General features: G+C 40.9%; 2 protein-coding genes across 5 annotated transcripts; one reads left to right on the top strand and one right to left on the bottom strand.

Moving 5' to 3' along the window:
* Nucleotides 1-1247: 1247 nt before the first annotated feature.
* Nucleotides 1248-8477, top strand: rnf34a (ring finger protein 34a). 3 transcript variants are annotated; one of them, XM_035956948.2, is made up of 8 exons: nt 1248-1412; nt 1958-2176; nt 2933-3319; nt 3950-4012; nt 5222-5423; nt 5592-5621; nt 5849-5890; nt 6524-8477. In XM_035956948.2, exons 1-8 carry the CDS (start codon nt 1407-1409, stop codon nt 6709-6711), a joined length of 1137 nt encoding a protein of 378 aa, XP_035812841.1. In that variant the 5' UTR covers nt 1248-1406; the 3' UTR covers nt 6712-8477. The 3 variants fall into 3 exon arrangements, with proteins under 3 accessions (XP_035812841.1, XP_035812842.1, XP_023145289.1); XM_035956949.2 differs by lacking the exon at nt 1958-2176; XM_023289521.3 differs by lacking the exon at nt 5849-5890.
* A 1844-nt stretch (nt 8478-10321) lies between these two features.
* On the bottom strand, nt 10322-22486 carry kdm2ba (lysine (K)-specific demethylase 2Ba). 2 transcript variants are annotated; one of them, XM_023289515.3, is made up of 10 exons: nt 22161-22486; nt 18772-18993; nt 18423-18566; nt 17193-17279; nt 16522-16809; nt 15594-16411; nt 15273-15436; nt 15008-15169; nt 14400-14618; nt 10322-11550 (listed from the first exon to the last, which is right to left on the bottom strand). In XM_023289515.3, exons 1-10 carry the CDS (start codon nt 22212-22214, stop codon nt 11369-11371), a joined length of 2340 nt encoding a protein of 779 aa, XP_023145283.2. In that variant the 5' UTR covers nt 22215-22486; the 3' UTR covers nt 10322-11368. The 2 variants fall into 2 exon arrangements, with proteins under 2 accessions (XP_023145283.2, XP_023145285.2); XM_023289517.3 differs by having other exon boundaries at nt 16522-16800.
* Nucleotides 22487-23725: the final 1239 nt, after the last annotated feature.

Below are 23725 nucleotides of genomic sequence, written 5' to 3'. Positions count from 1 at the left end.
GTCCGCTGTTCATAACTTATTGTATAACCATGTTGAGACTAATTCGAAAGAACAGACGTGCTTGATTATGCTTCATTGATCACAGGTTTTCTAACTTGTGTCTGTAATTACAGGTGCACTACCGTTCAAACGTTTGGGGTCACCAAGGCAATTTCACTTTTTCCATGAAAACTCACACTTATATTCATGTGCTAACATAATTGCACAAGGCTTTTCTAATCATCAGTTAGCCTTTCAACACCATTAGCTAACATAATGTAGCATTAGAACACAGGAGTGATGGTTGCTGGAAATGTTCCTCTGTACCCCTATGGAGATATTTACCACATTAACAATGTCCAGACTGTATTTGTGATTCATTTAATGTTATCTTCATTGAAAAAAAAATGCTTTTCTTTCAAAAATAAGGATATTTCTAAATGACCCCAAACTTTTGAAATGTAGTGTACATTCATATTTGTTGCAGAGTTTCTACTGCTTTTTTTGTTGAAAATGCAGGTCTCAGAGAGCGCAGTACTCCGCCAAGGCTGTTCATTCCCCCATATGGCACTGTCAGAAATGCAGCATATTTTTTTTGAAATGCATTTTTTTATTAGTTATTGTTGATCAGAAATCACGGAAACATAGAATGTGGCCATTTTATATAGATGTACCCACAAACAAAATGACCTTGTGCTGTACATTATGTACAGATACCAAATGGCGTGACCTAAATATGTAGGATGGGACTTGGACACAGCCCCACGATTTAATCAACTGGTCCTTGTATCATTTCTGACAGATAAGCCCTGATAAGTCCGTAGTAGTCAATTTGTAGTAGGATTGCAGTGTGTGATCATCACCAGGTAGCTGATAGTGTTCACTTGTTGTCATAGTTACAGTGACGCTGTGCTGCTATCTGGCAATGATATAGAAATATTTATCAAATCCATGGATCCACACTATAAGCCGCATCACTGCCGAAATCTAATCAGTTGGTCCTTGAGTCATTTCTGACCTCCCCTGAAAATTTTCATCCAAATTCATTATTCCGTTTTTGAGTAATGCTGTGCACACATCATACTTTAAAAAGAGAAATAATGCATTTTTGTGTGATGATGCATTTTGAAATAATTTGACATTTAAGTGGATTTACTCGGGGTCCCACTAACTTGTGTGGTATCCTGTATATGATAGTGTATGACGGTGCAGGGCCTATATATCCAGCAGTAGGTGGCGGTAATGCTCCGCCTGGCTGCAGTTGTTCATTAAACCGAAGAAGCAGCAGCAGCACTCGGTGTCCGACCGTTGGTCTCATCGCATCCAGTCTCATCCAGGCTAGGCTCTTCAGCTAAATAAGAGACGCCACACATTGCAATGCTTACACCGTCAATCTCTTCTTTCCCAGTAGACACGCCGGAGCTGCAATGAAGGTGCTTTTCCCTCTTCAATACCTCTGTTTCTATTTTAGCTCTGCCGATAGACTGTCGCTAGCAGCGACTAGCTAACGTTAGCTACTAATGAAACATAAGCTTCATGTCGCTGAATGTGGCAGTTGATGTTTTCTTACTCAGCTAATTAGCTCAGACAGCTGACACTAAACCTCGACTTGACAGTAATGTTGAGAATTAAATTATTTTAGTGAACTTATTATTTAAATTTAATATTGGTTTAGTTGCTTCTTTGCAACGTTAAAACGAGCTGTTTAGCAGGAGTATTTTAAATGAACGGTTATGTAGCTTAATTGCTTGTGGCAGTCAGTGTTTTGACAGCTGCTTGCTCTCCTCACACTGTGTTGAAGCAGCGCCGTGGGTGAAGGCTTTTAGTCCTCTCATCTATAATTAGTACTCATATGTGGCCTCTATGCAAAGTGCAGACTTGTTTCTTTGGTGCATGTGTGTCTGAATGGTAGTGGAGCCACAACCAGACTGATGTGCAGACAGCAGACATTGAAGTGAGGATGTTTTGTTCATGTCAGGCAGGGGCCTCGTCCATGTGGGCTTCATGCTGTGGTCTGCTGAATGAAGTCATGGGTACAGGGGCCGTCAGAGGCCAGCAGCCAGGGTTTGGGGCCGGTGCTGGACCCTTCAGATTTGCCCCCAGTGCGGGATACTCCACATACCCCCCCACCAGCTCAGGGAGTCCCAGTCTTGTATGCAAGGCCTGTGGTCAGGCCTTCTCAGTCTTCAGGAGGAAGGTAGGTGTCTGGATGATCTGCGTGGTGCCAGCACATGTTAACTGATCTGGTGACTTAATTAGAAGGAAGAGGTGTATGTGTAGAAGCAGAGGGGGATAATAAATGAATATTTTAGCTGGAGGTGCTTTTGGCCTGTAGGCAGAGTGCATGGTTATGCTCATTTTCATGTCTAGCCCTGACTTTATTTATTTATTTGTTGTTGTTTTTTTTAATCAAGCAAATGTTCAAATGTTAAAATACTGATGGCTTTTTCCTAAAGCGCTGAACTAGTGTCTAACTGTGCAGGGACAAATAGGCTCAATCAAAAGACAGATGGAACAACATACTGCTGCAGTAATATCTCCACTGTACGCTCATGTTCATGTATGGCTCACAGGGTCTCATTCTGTCTGAACTCTGTGCCTCACTCGCTCATCATGCCAGTCTAATCCCACATCTTGCATTTATTACTGTTTGATGTTTGTCACTTAAAAGAAAGTGCCTCCTGGTCTCTGTGCCTGGAGAGGAAGAGCAGATGTGAGTGATTGAAAAATGCAGGAAAACTGGAGTAATTTATTAAATGTTGTCCTTTTTTTCAGAAAAATCTAAATTTATTGTCCAAAAACAAGGGATAGAATGAATGATTTTGGTTATATTTTTTATGTCCACAGCATCATTCTGTCATGAGGGATTTTTGGCAATAACACTTGGTTGAAGGTGTGCATGAATCACCAGTGGCCTCATTTCATCTTGTTTTTTCACTCTTTTCTTCCTCAGTATATTTGCTGCGACTGCAAGAAGAGCTTCTGCTCTCTGTGCTCCGTGCTTCAGGAGAATCTCCGCATTTGTGCCACATGTCATTTGCTGAAGGCCACGGCGTTTCAGCGGCCACGGCTCATGCGTCTGCGAGTAAAGGATCTGCGTCAGTACTTGATGCTGCATAACATCCCCACTGACACCTGCAGGGAAAAAGAAGACCTGGTGGACTTGGTGCTCTGTCACCAAGGCATTGAGGAAGAGGAGGATGGCGACACAGCCAGCCTCCACTCCCGTTCCTTGTATACACCAACCCCTTCGACCACACAGTCTGCCTCGGAGCTGTCTGCTTTCGCTGCCTCTCAGGAGGAACCGCTCAGCAGGAGTGATAGCTCTGATACCAACCAGGTCAGGACCAACATTAAAACATGGGTGGACCCTATGTATCAGCCAGATCCAGCTACTGACACACAGAACTATATCAGCCAGTTCTCAATTTTATTATCTCCCTCTTGTTTGTTCTTACAAGTAATAGTAACATGACTTGTGAAAACTGGTGGCCTTGGGACACAAAGCTTATATTTAATTGTTTTTCCACAATTTTTTTTTATCTTACTTGTGCAGATCTTGTCTGTCGAGCCACCACAAATGAGTCTATGGGCACCATATTCCCAAAGACTCCACAGGCTATTTATTGAAGAGAGACATATTGTTCATCCTGGCTTTAGTACAATTTGTAAGCCTCTGAAAAAGGAAACCAATCAGAAGTCTAGAAAACAAAGTGACAAAAAACAATAGAAGTGACAACCTGCACTAAAAAGGGAGCTCAGCTCCAAGCAGCCAGGATCTACTATAAATACATGTACTCGGCCTGCTTATGGATCAGTAAGCTTTTCTATGAATGGAAGGTACTTGGCATTATTGTTCCCAAGGTATCAATGGGCAGGCTGAGGTGTGTCTAATCCTAATCCACAGAGGACTGGCGTGTTCCTAACGTATCGCACACTAATGTTTGTCGTTTCTGTTGTTCTGTTGCAGGATATAGGTGACGCTACATCAGTGTCTCTCCTTAACTTGGACCCCAGTGAACACACTCCTGAGGTGATCTGTGCATTCCTATTTATCTTGGGGTTTTTTTTGTTGTTTTTTTTAGTTCATGCATTTTGTGGATTGGTGATACATGAATTTTAGTTCTGTAGCTGGATATTGATGCTGGATTAGAAATAGAAATACTTGGTGACATAACATTATATAGGGTTGTCAAAATTAATGCTTTAATACGAATTAATCCATCATCATGATTAATCAGATTAAAAATTTTAACGCAATTAACCCATCTGCAGCACAGAATGACTCAAAATCCCTGAAACGTCTCTGGCATTGCATTTCGGCCAGTTTGTGTAAGTAGATTTACCGTTGTGCATGCCGCCGCACGTGCACAAATAGGCAGTTGATCCGGGGATGGCAGAACAAACCAAGTTGAAATGGAAGATCCTAAACAGTACGTTTGTCAGAGTTTCTGCAGGGCATTAAAAAGCATTAATAGTCATTAAATTGATTTTGTGAAAATTAAGGCCTTAAATGGCATTAAAAATCATAAAATTTGATTCTCAGTGGCATTAAAAATTCTTTCTGCCATTTTCAAGAAAAATATTTGATAATAATAATATATAATTATAGACTGCAATCCATCAGATATGTGCATCTGCATAAACATGCCGAAGCATTGCGATAATTGCTCTGGCCGGTCGGGTACAATTGCTAAAAATTGCATGTTTGGAAAGTGGAGGAGAGCTGGGAAATGGGAAAATGCAAATTCCAGGGATTGGGCCACTGTACATTGGGCTTATTCTAGCACATCCAATGTATGCTGCATCAGATTCGGAATTGGGGAGCTGGGGTCCAGGTCAACACCTTGGGCTCTTTGTAGTCTTGCTTAGTTGTTCCTGACCAGTTTTTGTAATGTTGTTGGGTATGTTAGTCTACTAGGGGAGGCAACTGCCATTGGCTGAACAGGAGTGTGCTTGGATAAATAATGGGTGCTATATGTCAAAGCAACATCCGCATGAGTGCAAAGACAGTTTCCCAGCAGTGCAAGGACATGATCGCTATTATTCACTTCAGCTGTCTGTTTTTTATAAAGTGGCTAATCGGTGTATTTCTGCGCTCCAAGTTAAAAATGGCTTTTTGCACCAAAGAAGCAGTAATAAATGAAATCAAATATGATAGACGGGAGATATAAAATTATGAAGAGAAATGGGAAAATTGCGTCCAAAACATCTAATTGAGTGGTGTTTTGTGTTTTTCCAGGTGAGTCCGCAGACACGACGCCGGGCCAGAGCGTCCCTCTCGGACATCTCCAGTTTGAGGGATATTGAGGGCCTGTCTGTCAGGCAACTGAAGGAGATCCTGGCCAGGAATTTTGTCAACTATTCAGGGTGCTGTGAGAAGTGGGAGCTGGTGGAGCGTGTCAGCAGGCTGTACAGAGAGACGGAGGAGAACAGGAAATCATGTGGGTATTCATTTTGTCACGCCGAGTAAATACTGTGTACTTTTGTTTATTCATTCTCAGTCATAAAAACGTCCCAATTCAGTATCTGTACTATAGAAATCACTGAGTGCTCGAGTGTAGCTTGTCATAGTAAGTTGCTGTACTAAATTCAATTTATTTTTCTTGCAGTGGAAAATGTGAGCAGTACTGTAACCACAGGTAAGCTGTCACTCATTTGTGTGCATACAGCCCTAGATGTCACTATTGGATACCACATCCTGTTTTTAACCATAGCAATGTAATAGCTCTGCTTCATTTGACAATATTTTATACTGAAGGCGTTAATAATAAATTACAAGAAGGTGCACTGATCAGAAGCAGGTCGTTTCTCATTTAGAACCACAATGAAAATGTCTCATGCTTGCTTTACTCCTCCCACACTAAAGTGATGGCCTTCCCCCCTCCTATCTGCAATGGTGCCATCGGAGGTAAGGTTTATAGAGTCCTCGCCACCATCGCTGTGGTCACATGTTCTCTCTGTGACTCGCCTCTCCATTGTATTCTCACAATCACACATCCATCTGTGTTCATTGTCAGCCTGTTCTCATATTGTGAAACCCCTATATGTGGTGCTTTGTGTGAAATGGCATTTATTTTGAGGGTCTCTTGCTGTTTTATTGAGGATGGAAATGAATGTTCATGTCTCCACTTAACATGAGTTTAAATAATGTATCTTCATTCGTCATGCTCCCAGAACACTGATCCACTGTGAGATCAATCCCTCTCAGTCGTCTATTCATGTGTTGAACATGTGAAGCTAATTATACTGAGAGCCGCAGTATGTTAGCCGTGTACATTCACTCTCGTAGCAGCACGCTTCCAGTGATAAAGGCTGTGTGGTTGTCATAGAAACGTTATGACACATAGCCATACCAGGCTTTGACATTTTGCCAGAGATTGTGAGCATGACCCTCCCCAGAGAAGGTGCACTGGATTGGATGAGGTGTTTTATTATTCTGTGGAGTATTTCGGCACCCTCTCGTCCCTCATGACATGATGCATGATACAACACTCCAGATTCCTAACATTTCCAGTCACCTCTCCATGTCTTTCTCTTGCAGATGGTGAGAACTGTCCACTGACGATTCATGACGACAACCTCTGCAGGATCTGCATGGATGCTGTGATCGACTGCGTTCTCCTGGAATGTGGTCACATGGTCACCTGCACCAAGTGTGGCAAGAGGATGAACGAATGCCCAATCTGCAGGCAGTACGTCGTGAGGGCCGTGCACGTCTTCAAATCCTAATGCACCACTGCAGCACCACTGCACCTGCTTCAGACTGAGACTGTACCTTAACTCAGCAATGCCGCTCACCACCGTCGACTCCCCAAAAGACTTACTTTGTGGATGTTTGCATTCCCTTGATTCTCACATTATTTGCACATTGAAGTATGAGAAATGTGTTTTTCTTAAGAATTTGACTATTTGGTTTCACCGGTGGGCAGAGTGAAGGACCGTACCATCTTACGAGTCATTCCTCAACTTAACATATCTCTTATCTGCATTCTGTCTTAACTGTCTGTTTTATTTTTCTTACAGTTTTTCAAAGCAAAGAATGTGTGGCACAAGCCACGTGCAGTCTTGTTAAACACAACACGTCACCCTCAGATCTGCCTATAAACTGTAGCTGGTACTCGGCTCTGCTGGGTATTCTTTAAGAGCACCTCTCTTTACAACTGCTGCAAGTGACTACATATCTTAATAACATCGGGGGCAGACACATACTGAACCTCAACAGGAGAGAGGAGGCGAGTGAACTAGGTGCCAAATAATGGGTCATGCCCTGATTCTTCTCACCCATTTTTTCCCCTCAGCTGTGGAGTACAATGTGTGGCTGTTGATTCTTCAGCATGTTAGATCAGAAAGCACTTTGTTCACACTGGGTGTTAATGCACCACTGCTCACATCCCACTTCAAGCAATGACGAGTAATAGCGGTTGAGGTAATGTGTGCTTGTTCTTGAATGCTTCACTGATTCCACTACCTTTGTTTAATCAGAGGAAAAGGCTAATTAGAAATCCTTTAGCTTGTGTTTCCTTTTGAAGTTTCAGCTCACAGGTGCTCTGCCATTGTGATTTAAAGATTTTGGTGATTGACCATTGTGATTTATGAGAGTTGAATTAAATTAATTATATTGACTTATTTTGCTATTTATGCACTTACTGTAACGCATTAAGCGTTTAAATGATCGTATAAAGTCTGTCATTACAGCAATAGCTAACCTCCGCTGTCACCTCTGTCCCGTCTCGGCACTTTAGTGGAGACAAAAGACAAAAACCGGTGCTAACTCATTCAGCCATCTTCACTGTTTTCCAGCTGAACCGTGGATGTGAAACTCTCTTTGTTGTCAGGAGTGGAATGAAGTGTCTTAATACTCTTTAGTTGAAATTAGGAGTATTGTATTCAACTAACTATTCAAAGATCTAGCTATGAGTTTACTGAGACCTGTGGTATAGAAAGTATATAGAAATAATGACTTGCTAATGTACATTTGCATATATTGATCCACATGAGATGTATATATCTATATTTTTTTTCCATTTGATTTAAATTGTGTAATATCAGATTATTGAAATGTCCCCAGGATTGGGTTAGTTTACTATTACAGAGTTATGTTTCCTGTCAAGTGATTTGAAATGTGTTTAATCAACATTAGTTTGCTTGAACTCTCTGTCCCAGAGCATGACAAGAAGCTTTACGACACCGGTTTTGTTACATCCTCCTCTTTATACCTCCCCCTGCTTATTAAACAGATTCCCTGCTTTTGTTCTCCCCCGAATCCTGCTCAATTCGAAGTATTACGCTCTGTACGGTTCCCCCCACAATGTCAACATTGCTGCTATTACAGTAAAGATGTCCCCTACAATCACGATGAGTAGCGGAACGGGTTGCACTTTTCCTTTAGAGAGGGTGTAATTGTGTGCAAGGTTTGGTCTTTGTATTTGGAAATGTTGAGCTTTTTATTTTGGTAATTAAAGATTGTAATTAAAGTCTGTTTTTGTATAATCATGCATCACAAGTAAGTGTCCCTGTACTATCTTAGGTACAGTAATAATGTGTGTTGAAATAGCTGATTAATGGATCAACACAAATTTATCTTAGCTTGTCAAATATGAGGACGTACTGGCTTTTTGGGGGGTTTAGGACTCATAATAAGACATTTTAGAGGCTTAATACTGGGATGGTGTGGCATATTTTTTCTGATATTTTGTAGACAAAAAGATAAAGTGACAACATTCTGATTGTGATGTCTAATTGATAAAATTATTGCTAGATTTAGGCTGAATAATAGTCTACAATATTAGCAAAGAGGAGATACTGATGTATTTATTTCTGTTGTAGATGATCTTGTTTCCCCTAAATGTCACTTTTTTACATTATAAGAATCATATACTTTAGTATCAATAGTCCATAATCAAATAAACCCAAGTGGTCCCAAGAAGACAACAAAAACATTTTTATATGTCAATTGGATCATTCCTCCATCCATCTCACTCTCTAAACGTCTAGAGGACATTTAGCAAAAAATTTGGCACTCGAGGATGAGCTAATTTGAATTTAGTGGTCAAAAATCTAAGTCACTGTTTCCTCACAAAACACATTTAGTCACAACTCAAGAATTATGACACTAATTATCACAAAGCTTCACACAAATGTCTAAAAGGATAAATAAGTGACATTTTGTATCCAAAGGTCAAGTCTTAACAGCTTGGATGTGAACTGCATTCTTACTGGCTGCTGGAGGCAAACAACCATGAGGCGGTACCTTTAGCTGTTCAACGAAACTTATCTTTGTTTTTATATTTTCTGTGAAATATTTTTATTTACCTCTTCAGATCTTGCTTGTCTATATATTTGCATTTCCCATTATTTATTATTTTGCCAATCTTAATTTTTTTTTTTTTTTGCCTTTTCCTTCCTTCTCATTGGAAATTTATTCAGGTTCACAATCCTTTATGGGTGTGTTGTGTTAAAGCACTGTGAAACATTCCATTTGTATGATTTATTATACAAATTAAACCTGATTGACTGCTTGCTAATTCCTCTGTGAGCCTGTACTTAGTGCTTTGAGCTTTAACTTTCACCAACATCCTCACAGTAACAATGGTAAGATGTTTAGCAGGTGTGGAAGGTATGAATAAAAGTCAGTGGGATTCATCCTCTGAGGACCATGAACGCTAGTACAAAACACCAACAGAAGCTCGCAGTTTTATTTTCTTTCTCAGTCTTTAAATCTCTTCTTCTTTCTCAGCCTACCAGTGTACCAGTTGTTTCCTCTCTGTGCATGTTCTGTCTGAGGATGTGTTCAGTGACGTCCCGTATTTCACACACTCGCATACATTGCTTTTAAATATCACATGAATCCATTCTGGTACAGAACACACTGTTAAAATTAGTTTGTGTCAGTATGATGAGTCCAGGTTTAGGGATTATTCAGAGCTGCAACCACGTCAAGATTTCTTTCTGAATGAATACACCTAAATCTCCAAATTATTGATTAAAGTAATGATTACTTTCTGGTTGCTCACCTATTTTGGGCAAAAACATGAATGCGACAAGGTTCCCTGGCTCAATTTCACGTTTGTTTAATTTTTTTCTGTTCACTCATCTAAAACTTGTATTATCAACCCATAATTCCCATAATTTCTCACAACAGTGAGAAACCATCACTGTCATAATGTCCCTCATATTACCTGAAGCTATAACTTGTTATGATGCGTCTCAAAAAAACACTGCATCATTTTGGGGTTTTAAGATATAAAAAGTAGCGACACACTGCTCTCTATTAGCATCAGGGAACAAATCAGCCTTTGAGTTCCATCAGAATATGGCAAAGAGCACCAACAAGACTCAATGATGGTACAAATGAAATTCTTTTAATGCATGTTAGCACTTCATTTTTGGATTTACAAATATAAACATTATCACATTCACCTGAGGTGACAGATTACAGCACAACACCCAAAGTACAACACCTACTGTTTGGAGTACATTTTAAAATGTATGCAAATGAGTAATTTGCAAAGGTCGTGATTAGTTGCTTATATAAACCAGTATAGAGAACCAATTGTGTGTGGCGGACTGCATTAGAGAAAGTCAGTGTCAGGTTTGTGGTCACTGCTACTGACCTCTGGGTGTTGAAGCTCACCAACTGGGTGCTCCCACCACCCTGATAAATTATTTGCACGCATTATTTAACCCAGCTATGTGAGACATCCATGTCAAGTTACGGAATAAATACAAACTGTAATAAAAAAAACAAACAAAAAAAAATCAATAAATTAATCTTGAAATATTGATGAAGACCCCATCAAGCAAAACACTCCACAGATCAAAGTACTAACATAACTGAGGGCATGAGGGTGTGACAGGGATATGAATTTGTTTACTCTGTTTTATCATCGAAATACATTCTAAATATTCAAAGTATTTATGATCATTTAGTCAGATATTACTGTACATGCTATATATTGTCCGATAGCGAAATAACTTTAAAGTCGAATGCAGATTTTGGCACATAGACACCGTTACATGGAGGTAAACTGATAATGTTCAGTTCACATGCTGCACAGTCTCTCTGTGACGTTTAGATCCTGAGACACCATAAACTCATGAAATGATGCTGGTATAAAAATACTGTTTTCAAATATTTAAAGAATAAAAAATAACCCAACAGTCAATAACAAGCACATCTTTAGAAAATTACAGTCTCAACAGAAATACATGCATGCCATTTTGTCTGTATGTGTCCAGTGAATGTTTATCACCTCCTTACATCAGAGTCCAAACTCTCCATGTCTCACTTCAGTTTAATGTGACAGTGATTCAGAGTCTTATCACAGGACCATTTGTTCCATTAAGTGCAAAGACAGTCTTTCAACCTTTTTTGTCCCATTAGGAACTAGCTTGTCTTCTGCAGCAGTTTTTCCTCTTTCAGTCTAAACGGTACGCTCACAGACATCTCTGCGATGAACCTTTCGCAGGCTGTCCTGGTCACCTGCTTGCAGAAGCGAAGGTCAATCTGACAGATGCTTCCACAGCGCTTAAAAAAGTTTAGGGAATGGTCTGTGACTCGGTTACAGACTGAAAGGAAACAGAGAACAGCAATCAGATGTGTGTAGGAAATCCACTGTTTATCCTGTCTTGTAACACTGTGGTCACAAGTGTTACAGTTCAGTTACAACTCATTGAAGATGTCAAGAAACTTTTGCCTTTAAATAAAGCTACAAACTGTATCAAATATTAGTCATAATTTTGACTTCCCATAATTAAAAGAACATTGCAATCTACAAACTTTTTGGAAAAACAGTCCATGTAGATAAAATCTGTTGATTTCCTCTTGGGTAAATCTGACATTAGAACACCTTATTTCACTCTTTTCAAAGCAAGTTTTGGCCACAAAGCTGTCTGAGTTGCAACAGTAACTGAGTTCTCTCTGCACAGCTGCCTAGTTTGCACCAAACACTGCCTACTTGTGAGGTATTGAGATAAAGAGCTTTAAATTGTAGGATCTATTTTCAAGCAGATATTAATCAAGTCAAATATACTGGGTGCATTTTTTTTCACTTTGCTCTAGGACAGGGGTGTCAAACGTGCGGTCCGTGGGCCAAAAGCGGCCTGCCAGACGGTCCAATCAGGCCCTTGGGATGACTTTGTAAAGTGTAAAAATTACAGAGATGACATTAACTGCAAATTTTAGATTTCTAAAATTGAAAATTTGAAATAATTTCTAGACCTTGACAAGTTGTTTTGATCATGAAGTAAAATCCTATATCGTTCAGTTCCAAATACCTGCGACTAAATGCTTTGTGCCATTGTGATCTGGAAGTTGTAATGTATAAATGATAAACTGAGGCATAATGTTTTTGAAATTGAACTTATTTTTCCTTAACAAATTTCAGGTTGTTTATAATGTTATGTAAAAAGATAGTTCCTTAAATGTGAACATTTTCTGACAGTACTTTTTTTGCACTAAAACAAAGGAGAAATTTGGAGTTGTGGTTATTTTTAGGTTATTATGCTGAGATTTTATTGGCCCGGCCCACTTGAAATCAAATTGGGCTGAATGTGACCCCTGAACTAAAATGAGTTTGACACCCCTGCTCTAGGATTTAGACTAAATAACTTTGTTAAGTCAAATTTTGATACAAAGATTTGAACATTTGAGAGCCTGAAGCACAATGTGAAAATTAAGGACGTGGTTTGGTCATTTAAGTTTGACAGAGCAAAAAAATTGTTCCTAAAAACTAAAGATTAATCATGACACAGAATCTTGATCTCAGAACTGATCAAAATAAATGTTTTTCGTTTTGTTCATTGTTGTGCAATCTCACCCTTATCTATATTCCACTTAAGTGAACTGCTTCAATTTACAACCCCAAATGTTCTCGATTGTTATCTGTAGGTGTGTACAGAAAGGTTTGACTGATCGCTGTCTAACACAGTTTGTAGTTTGTTACACTTGCTCAGCTGGGAGAGCTACATTCTTATCGGTTCATTTATTTTGGTGATCTTACCTAATTTGGACAGAGCCCCGCCTGAACTGAACTGAACTGAACACCTTTGTGGTAACAGTAGCGGCTCAGGTCACGTATAAAAACACTACAGTCATGACGGATGTCCAGTGATTGTTATATTCCCTTTACAATATATTTGTCTTGAGCTCAGTATGTTATTTCCTGGATCAATAGAGTTCAGCCCACAGCATTTAAATAATTCAGTGATTAATATCAGCTGTCACAGAATTCCATTGGCTGAAATACATGAACGTAACCATACTCCATCTACTTCCTCTGCAGTTACCATTAAAACATTTTCAGAACACATAGATTGAAAGGATGTAAGTGGATCCTGTTTCACTGTGTATGCCAACCACAGCCTTGCATTTTTCTATCCTGCCTATGAAGGGATCTCCAAATAGTTGACTACTGACCTGAAGGAGCAGAGAACTGAAACAATAACAGCTTATTAGTTTGTCTTGTGTATTATTTTTAAAAAAAAACAGCAGGAGGCCTCATAAATGGAAGACACTGTGTAATCCTAAAGGTCTATGCATTCCTTCTGCATCCACAAGGGTACAATGTGGTATAAATTTCATCATCCATGTAAGGGTTCGTGCACATTGCTTTGCGGACATCTACATGCAGCCCAAAATTTGGGACCGAAGAAACTGTTTGCACCACAACCGCATCGACTGCCAGGAAAACAAATTGTACTTAAGGCAAATTCTTGTTATGAAGAGAGGCTATGCGATCGCAAGAATATTCTTCATTATTCATTATTTATAATTAAGCATTTAAAAAGTTTTAACTGAAGTCGCTGCTGTGGGACTGTTGAGTGCTTTGATTTTAAACAGGCTTCCTTCATTGATGCCCAACACAGTATTTTTCTCAATAGTCCTGTGCCATGTTCACCCACTGTGCTTGGCACATAACAGGAATAATCATACTGACAGAGTGAAACATCCCAATCTGTAAACAGAATAACATATACCTATTATACTACAATAGGAACATAAATCTGCACTGGTCACATGGAAACCATGAAATTGCCTCAAGCTGCTTTGGCTTAGGGGCTCTAACATGAAACATAATGGGTCATCATCACTAGAATAAAACAAAGACATCCTAATGCTGTTAGTAACACCTGAGCATCTCCTGCTAGGACAAATCAAAATACCTGATTTTGTGAAGCCTGTTATGTTAGAGATTAATTTAATTTGCTAATTTAAGTTTCTATTGACTCATATTCTATTTTGATACTCATGGAATGAAAAATTTGCTTGGTCCAGGCAACTCTGAATGACTGACTCCCATTTGAATAATCTACCAAGTGCATCACACCTCTAAGTCAGCCCCATTTAATCACTCAGACGGCCCTGGATTTGTGCTTGTGTATTCCTATGATGCCACTCCTCAGGTCCCACATCTCACCTGATAGGTTGATTTCTGTGAGGGAGTCTCTGGTCGTGGTCCCTGCTGCTGTCAGCAGGTTGACTGACTGGTCGTTGATATGGTTGCAGTAGCTCAGGTCGAGCCTGGACAGCAAAGGCATCTGTCGACTGATAAGACGTAAGGATGTGTCGGTGATGTCCAGCCCCGCCAGCCGCAGGTCCTCCACATTACGCAGCTTGCAGCGGTTATCCAGTTGACCTGTTCATTGGTTGCACAAAGAACATAAATGATCAGTTTTTGTACTCTGTCAACAGGTGCATACAAGTCTACAAGGATATCTATGATGGCTAAAAGCTATAAATGCCTCCTAGATTTTATAATCTAAGACCTATCCCTAAAGAAGGTCTTTCAGGCAAAATCATTTCTGCTCTTTACCACAAGGGCAATCATTGAGTATGAACCGGAGTGGGTAGTGTGTGCAGTGTTTATAAACATAACCGACCCACCACCTACAGGAAACTCACCCACTTGAACAGTGTTTTCCAAAATAGTTTACATTCAGTTCAGTAATCACTAACGGTTTGAATCCTTATGTAACGGGATCAGTAACTATGTTCATGTTATAAATGTTGACACTTGTGTTTCACCTGGTCTGTTGTCTGTGGGGGGTGAGAGGAGGTCCCTCATCTGTGGATCTTTGAGTCCTTCCACCCACTGGACGTCCAGAGTCCGCAGCAGAGGGCAGCTGGATGTGCAGAGTGCAGACACAGCAGCCCAGGAGCACCCTGATAACTTCAACAGTCGCAGACCTGAAAGACACAGCAGCACTTTGATGTACTGATCCAGAAGAAGCGAAACAGAGAAACACTATTTTCTTTGTCTGCAGATCAAGAGTCAGTCATAGTTAGGTACCTGGCAATCTATTAATAAGCCAGCTTAACTGCTTCTTGGAAATATTGGTCCAACTTAGGTCCAGGGAAACTGGCTGTCGGCGGATAATCCCACTTAGCATAAGTGGCGTGATGGAGGTGCAGCGGTTCAGATCGATCTTTGTCCAAAGTCTCTTATCACAGCACCTAGTCAGAAGGAAAGACTTGTGTTATAAGTCATGTCTTTATGTCACACCATCAAAGCAGAACACCAACAGGCTAACTGCTTCTTCACACTTGAATAGTTTTTTCTGTTATAACTGTGACGTAAACATGCTATTTTAGGTGTGTGTTGTGCATTTACCATCTGTTCCACGTCTTGCAAACTCTCATGCAGACACACAGCTCCTGGTGGGTGAGATAGTGAAATATCTTCATCCATACTTCACGTTGTAGGACGTGTGTTTTACCATCCTTTAGAGGCAGCCTGTCAGGAGGCGGGCTTATGGGAGGAGGTCGGATGACGTGCCTCTCCATTTGGACACACTTGGGTGGGGAGCGTGGCGGCACCGGCCGGTTGGTTGGGGTGCTCCTGTTGAAGCCCAGTGGTGTGATCTGACTCGGGTAGAAGTGCCGCAGCTCCCAAGGGGTCCCGTTCATCTCTTTGGCCTTGAGGTGGGCCCTCTGATCCCCGAACTCATTCCCGTTGCGGAACAACCTCTTGGGTTCTTCGTTTTCCGTCTCTGGTTCCACCTTGAGGGGCTGCCGGTTCTCATTGGCCAGGCAGTCCTCCGTCTTCTGGATCTCCTGGTTCAGTGCTTTGCTCAGCTCCCGGCTCAGCTCTCTATTAGGTAAACGCCGCTTACGACGAGCTTTTGGACGTGGCCCTTTTTCCTGGGTCTCGCTTCCGCCCTCGCTGCTGGGGCCGGCCTGAGGAGAGCTGCAGTGAGACTGGTCACTGTCTCCAATTGGTGTTTTAATGCAGGGATTCAAAAGGTCATTCTTTGAGTCCTTGTAATCCCCTTCATCTTCAGTGTCCCCAAAACGCCCTTTCCTGTCTACATAGCTTCGGTAGTGAGGCTCCCTTCCTTCTTCATCCTCCTCGTCATACGCGTCTTCATCCTCCTCTTCGGTCTTGATTTGGTGCAGGAGTTTGGAAAAATAAGGATCATCAGATTTTTCCTGCAGGAAAAAATGGATTAAGAAAAACTTAGATTACTTTGTTTAGGTTATCCCCGAACACTCATCATTAAATTCCACTAAAAAGGAGCCACTCTGTACATTATACAGACCTTCTTCCTCACACTGAGATCCTCTTCCTCGTCATCGTCAAACAGCTTCCTCTTCTTCCTCAATTTGTCCTCAGGTCTGGGCCGGGGCAGGGTGCTGGGGGACAGCAGTGGTGGCTGTCGGTGCAGAGATTCCTCAGGTCTGTACCTGGGCGTCTCCTCTCTGTCTGGTCTCCTCTTGGCTGCAGAAGAAACATCCCCCTCCTCCTTCACAGGCTTCTGTTCCCTCAGCAAAGAGCCAGGGAGGTTGGAGGCGTACTTAAACCCTGGACCCCTTTTTTGCTTCAATACCAAAGGGGACAAAAATTGCGAGACAACTTTATACCTTTAGCCTATGGCGACAAGAAAAAACAGCTGTGTATCTAACTGTATCTGTGTTATAATACACTAATTTAATACATTGTGTGCTAGTGGTTTCCTGCTTCTGTGACTGACACAGTCACATGTGGATGACTTTCACAAATAAGAAAAGTATAAACAGGAAGCGGTAAGCTGATCAACACACAAACTGAAATACTGAGCAGCAGTGAAAGAGGAAAGCAAATGTAATCTCAAAACTCTTAGAGTAGTAACTCTTTTGTTGTTTTTACCGCTTTTCTATAAATGCTACCAACACATACTTAGTCAGCTGTAACTCAACCTAAGTCCTCTGACTCACACATATTTGTACTCACTTTTCCACTTTTCCCAGCATGGTTGCATTTGGGACATTCCCAGCAGTTAGGGAGCTCATCGTTCACCACTCCTGATGCATCGCTCACCTGACAAACCGACAAGAAAATGAGGACTTCAGCCTGAACAACAAGCTTGAACAGAGCGCCGTGTAACAGGGTGTTTAACACAAGCAAGACAAGGGAAGTGAAAGTCACAGTTGTGACGTGTTCTTGTTAGACAGGTCAGCGCAGTTTAACCTCATCGTTAACATGTAGACTCTTGCTTCATAGATTAAATAGAAAAGGGAAGTACAGACAACTTAAACATGCACTGCTGAGGAGTTATACAATCTAAACTGCTGTATGAGGTCCCAAATTCATGCTGCAGCACGACAAAAAACTAAACAGCCACAGTCATAAAGAACCATCTTCAGCATGGAGGAGTGCTGTAACAGATGGTAAAGGCCCCCATGGAGCCCTGATCTGAACATCATCATGTCAGTTTGGGATTACATAAAGAGACAGAAGACACTGAGACAGCCTAAATACAGAAAACAACTGCAGTAAATTCTCTCAGAAGTTTGGAACAACCTATCTGTCCTCAAGCATTCTGCACAAGTGAACCTAGGACACACCAAATAATGACTACATTTCTTTGTTGACTGTAATTTGTAGGAAGGCAACTGATAAAATAAAAAAAGAAGTTTCACCACAGCTATTATGTGCTAAACAATCACACAGTGCTTGTGTCAAAAACAGGTTTGACCAAGCCTACACTTGCAACACCTTGCTGTGTTTTGATATGATGGTTTCGAACAGGGTGTGTGTGGCTTCACACTTTTTTGTTTTCATCTCAGAAAATGTCTTTAGCACCTCAGCTGGTTCAGTCAACTTCCTGGCATACATTTAAGGCAACACATTGTTGTTAATTTTGTACAAGTTTTTAAATCACTGACCACTTTACTTCTTGAGTGTGTGCTGAAAATCAAATCCCCAGACATAATTGTGTCAAAGTTGAGTCATAAAAACTTTGGAACCACTTAAGAATGATGAGTGTGTTCAGAATTATATAAACAACGCCATTTCTACATCCCATTACCTTCATTACCTTCAGTGACTAAAGTGCAATGATCTGAGTCACTCACATAAAGTTACAATGACCTGGGATTCCTGGCACACTACATGACACAATGAGTCATCATGGGAATGATGACTGAGGTGGAGTTGCTTAGCTGTTCTGGCTCTTCGTACCTTGAGGCAGTTGGGATGGACAATCTCATTGCAGATGGAACACTCCATTAACATGAAGTTGAACTTGTCCTCGTCGTCCTCCAGAGTGTCCTCCTTCCCTGCTTCTTTACAAACCACACACACTGCTGTGTGGGGCAAGACGGGCTGCGCGAGGCAAGAACAAACAAACAAAGCAGGAATAAATACATGTACCAATGATGATATAATGAGTTTTGTTTAGTCTTTCAGGAGAGGTTAAGTTACACAACAGATGATGCAAACTTTCCTCCAGATTGGTGCACTACGAATACAAATTCTATGTGATACTATCTTGTGAATGTTTTCTAAAATCCTCCAATTAACGACTCACCGCAATGCACTGTCTCATAATGCAGGACTGCTTCATGCGCCCCGGTCCGCCAAACTTCTTCATGTCCTTACAGAAGTGACACTCTCCACATTCGGTCCGGAGGCAGGCCTCGCATTTTCGGCAGCGTGTCCTCCTGCGTCTGGCTCCAGACGAGCTGCGGTTGGACGGCAGCTTAACGGCCGACGACGTCGCCATCTTGGGCTTCGGCCGGTTGGCTGCCCGCTGTTGCAAATTAAACAGTTGGAATGATTAGATGAATATTTTTAACCAGCTCAATCAAATTAAATCATCAGAAATAACAGGAAAACACAGATTTCTGTCAAATATGGCAACACACACACATTGGCTAAAAATGACTGTACGCACATCTATAATCAACAATTATGATCCAGTGGAGTCACCTGTTAGAAAATTTCAAAACCAAGCATGTTTCCTACAACTATTTAAGACGATGGAGACACATGGAAACTTGTACTGGTTAAAGACTGTCTTTAAAAATCTGTTTCAAGCATTCTGACTGCCATTATAGATTAATTTCATTATTGATTAGTCTCCTGATAGTTTTTTCAATCAACTGTTTATAAAGTCTTTGATAAGGCAACTTGTGCAGGCAATGATGTCTCCAAATGTCGTAGTAATCAATTCACCATCGTGCATGTCAAAAAATGCCACATTTTAAAAGCTAGAAACAGAAAAATGTTTTGCATTTTTACTTAAATAATTACAACCATAGCTTGATTATCACAATAGTAGCTCATTATTTCCTGTTAGTCAGCTAATTGATTAATCAGTTAATCTTTGCAGCTATACTAGGTTTTACAGGTGGAAACCAGAGCTGTAACAAACATTTATTTTTGTCATTGATTAATCTGATGATTCCTTTTAAAATTCATAGATTTGTATAGATTGCATAATGTAAGAAAATTATGAAAAAAATAAAAGAAATGTTTATTTTACAACCATATACTGTAAATGTGCAAAAATAAATGTCCACATTTGAGCAGCTTGGTGATGTGCTTCAAAAATAAATCAAATCAATTGTCTGAATAACCTTTAATCAATTAACTGATTAAATTCTAAACCCTGAGTTCACATTTGTGGATTTCTTTGATTTTTTAGTCTCCTCTCTGTTGCCATGGCAGGGCTATAAAGCACTATAAAAATAAGACAAATCATAGACCATTACTGTGATTCTTGTTCTCGCAGGAGAGGTTACCTTGGCAACACATTTGCCTTGCTGGTGGCAACTGTTTGAATAGGGGACTGTAAGAGATGGATAAAAATAAGCTCACAGAGGAGGTTATGCTTTGCCGAGTGGCTCTGAGCACTTTTCTGATGTCATTCACTCTCATTCTATTACTGATAACTACACACAGCCCACACACTATAGATGAAAGCAGCTCTTTGAGCATTATTCACTCTAAAAATAATGCAGTTTTGTTGAATAGCATTCAAGCATGTGCTGATTTCTTTTGTGGAAATCAATGCTGTTGACGGGTCAAACAGGTAAAACAAGACTCGAACAAGACATTCCAGGCTAAAGACAATCTCGACTAATGGTTTCTGAATGACATCATCTAGACCGGGGAGAGAAACCAGTCGTAAATGTGTTGACTATGACAAAGAACCTTGTCAGGAAATCAATAATAACAACCTCAACAACATGTTCCTTCATGTTGAACACAACCTGTTCTACTTCACACCTTTCCTCGGAAGGATTTCAGATCACGGTTTCTTTTAAATCGTGTTTTCCCCACAAAATAAGTTGTTGTTTCTCTGCTGCTGACAGAGCATTTTGGCGAAACGGGGTTAAATGAATGTAACAGCTTCCCATTAATTACTTTGACTTCTGTGAAAATATGGGGTGGAAACTTCAAAGAAAGGATGGCTGCTGCTGCAGGGTGACTGTCAGCATCACACAAGATTTTTTTTTTTAGAACAGCTGCCTTATTATTTTTCTGACCTCACTGACACAACTGTGTTTTTCTAATATCATAGTCAGTCTGGAAAGTTTGGACAACAACAAATAACTGACATTTCCTTCACTCCCTGAACATCTCAAACCTCTACCTCACTACTTTGCTACAAGGAAGTAGCAGGAAATTGTGGATTAAAAAAAGTCAGAGCTGCTTCTGCACAAAATGTGCTTCTCAAAGCAACAATCAGCTGACTTGTCTTTACTGTAACTCTGTGCAGTAATATGTCAGGAATTTGGGGATTGGTTGCTGAGGCCTGTGAACAAAAACATGGCCTATATTCTCGGCACGGTCTTTTGACTGAGCCTCAGCGTGGATTTCAGTGGGAGGAAGTCACAAGGTCTGTCATCTGCTGCTCATGTACAGTGGTCCTTAGTGAAAATCACATTATCCAGCAATGTGTCACAGCACAAGACTCCAAAATATCATCTCTGATGATGTGCTGCTAATGTGTGTTGTGGAAATAAACATTATGTGAGCACAAGGATCTTACATCAGCACTTCTCATATTTCCTCTGAATTGTACACGCAAAGCGTACAACGGAGGATTGAGCAACATCCCATAAGGCGTGTTAGAAAGCACTCATGCTGCTCGCACCACTGAACAAGCACTTCATTCCACAGATGAAAACTTTTTCCTTGAGGAACCACAGAGGACATTATGTTTGGTTTCGCGCCTGATTCTAATTACCAGCACTATATTATCCTCCTGGCACTGAGCTGTCAGGGTTTTGAGGGGGTCACTGTACTCCCCCAGATTCGGAACGACTGGATTACCAAAGAACAGAAGTAGAGCCACTTCATTGTTCCCTCTCCCCATCCCCCTCCCCGGTCCCAGCCTCAACAACATCTCGCCCTAAAGCCGTCTTAAAGGCGCAGAGTGGAGGGGCAAGTTTGGGAAGTGTGGGGAGCTTCATCACAGGAAAAGCTGCTCCAATGTGGCAGGTACATGAGCAGATCACAGCTTTAGCCAGGGTGAAGTCGGGTGGTCTCACAGCTAGCTGGTGGACCTGGTCACTGCATGTGTAACATGACTGGATGAAACTGCTGAGTATTAAGAGGTGGTCAGCACAAAATGGGTCAGTGGTGGCCAACATGATAGATGGTGTCCAGGGGAGGAGGACACGGTGTGTTTTGACGGTCACGGCATCAAATCTGATTAGCAACTTGAGTTTATTTATCCGTGTACGGAACATTTAGCGACGTATTCGTCTTTACAACCGGGTAGACTGAGGAAAAAAGGTTTAAAAGACACATTTCTCCCCTCAAGCCGACTAACAGACACAGAGAAGAGGAGCGGGTAAAAACCTCACGTTAAGCAACCGAGGAAAAACGCTCACGAAAGCTTTTTGTTTCACCTGTAAAACACACACAAAGCTCAGAGGTGAAGTAAAGAAACGTAGGAGCTCGTACCTGCTCGGACTCTGAATCATATTCCTCATCGTCTCCGCTCAATGACAAGGCCATGACTCGTCTCTCTCATCGTTTGTGAACGGCACAGAAAACTAACATGGCTGAAAAAGCCTCAGCTCGTCATCCCCCTCCTTCACTTCACACCGACACACGCAGCTGCCAGCACTGTTCGCTGCGCTGCATTCACGAATCACGGGAAACGCCAACTCCCTTCTTACTTAATCCAACGGCAGTTAGCTTATTCGGTTACCCAGGAAGCAGGAAACCCCAAAACGTGAACTGTAAAGACAAACTTGTTGTATATGCTAAAACAAAACGGTGAGCTAAGAAAGGAAGGTGGATATACACGTTTCCGTGCGTCTCAAAACAGGATCTTCTATGGTCTTGTCATACCGCAAAGGTCGGAAACGGTCGTTTACGCGAGATATGAATGCAGCACGGCTATAACAGGAAGTGAAGATAAGCAGGTAGGACAAGAGGTCTCACTCCTCCACACGTCCGTCTTTGCTGGTTTCTGTCGGCTGTATGAGTCAGTGACGGATTAAATGCTTCACATGTTTGATTCATTTAACATTTAATCCTCAGGGGCTTAGTTTGCTACTTAAAATGAAGAAATGCTATTTACTTAATTCACTTGACATTTTGTGCAACGTGTTTGGTGTCAGTAATGCTTGATCATACCTGTTTTCGGCTGGTGTTGAAAGCCAAAATCCCCACAAAGAAGCAAGAATTAAAGATTGCAGAAGGTCCAGTTTTTACTTGTTTGTTTGTTTATTTATTGAAGACAAAGAAGCCAGAATATCATTATCAGATCATCATCATAGCATTTTTGCTGATGCCTGTGGCCTCTAGAGGTTGCAGAGGATCGGTTTGAACTATTAAATATGAAGATTTAGGTTTTTCCCATTACATCTGTCACAAATATGTATGTGCAATGTGTATAAACCAGTTGCAATTACTACATTTACAGATTCATCCAAGCCAGATGTAAACACCCTTACAATAAAGATGAGTCAACTTCATAGTTATTGCTTTATTTCAAATCCAACATTCTATATAAGGTGACACATACAAACCACACGACTACTTAAACTTACATGTAAAACATGCCATATTTGTTTTTATGCAGCATTTTAAAAACAAAATTGCAAACTTTTACCCTGACAGACACAATCAGCCTGAAAACCTTTGTTTTGGGAGACAGATGGTGATGCTTCATTTAAAAGGACTCTTCGGCCTTTACAGCTGATGACACCAATATTTTCATGCATCCCTATTGATTACAGCTGCTGTTAAAATGAAGCAGTGATATTTTTGATAATAATCATAATTGCTGTCAACACAGCTATTCATTTACAGACTGAAAGGCAAAAGAAAGATGCCTACGGCCTCTAGAGATGTCAAGGGATTTGTTAAAAAAATGGTGCATAGGATGATTGAGTGTTTTCTGATGACAGCTGATACAACGATGCATAAGACCAGTTACAACTGCTAAATTTACAGAATTCATTTGACACAGGCAGGCAGTAAACACCCTTCAGCCAAAGGTGAGAGTCCACCCTTTG

This window comes from Amphiprion ocellaris, chromosome 6 (assembly GCF_022539595.1).
Source record: "Amphiprion ocellaris isolate individual 3 ecotype Okinawa chromosome 6, ASM2253959v1, whole genome shotgun sequence".
Taxonomy (NCBI): domain Eukaryota; kingdom Metazoa; phylum Chordata; class Actinopteri; family Pomacentridae; genus Amphiprion; species Amphiprion ocellaris.
Note: the sequence above shows the minus strand (reverse complement) of the source record. Positions and strands in the feature narration are given on the sequence as shown.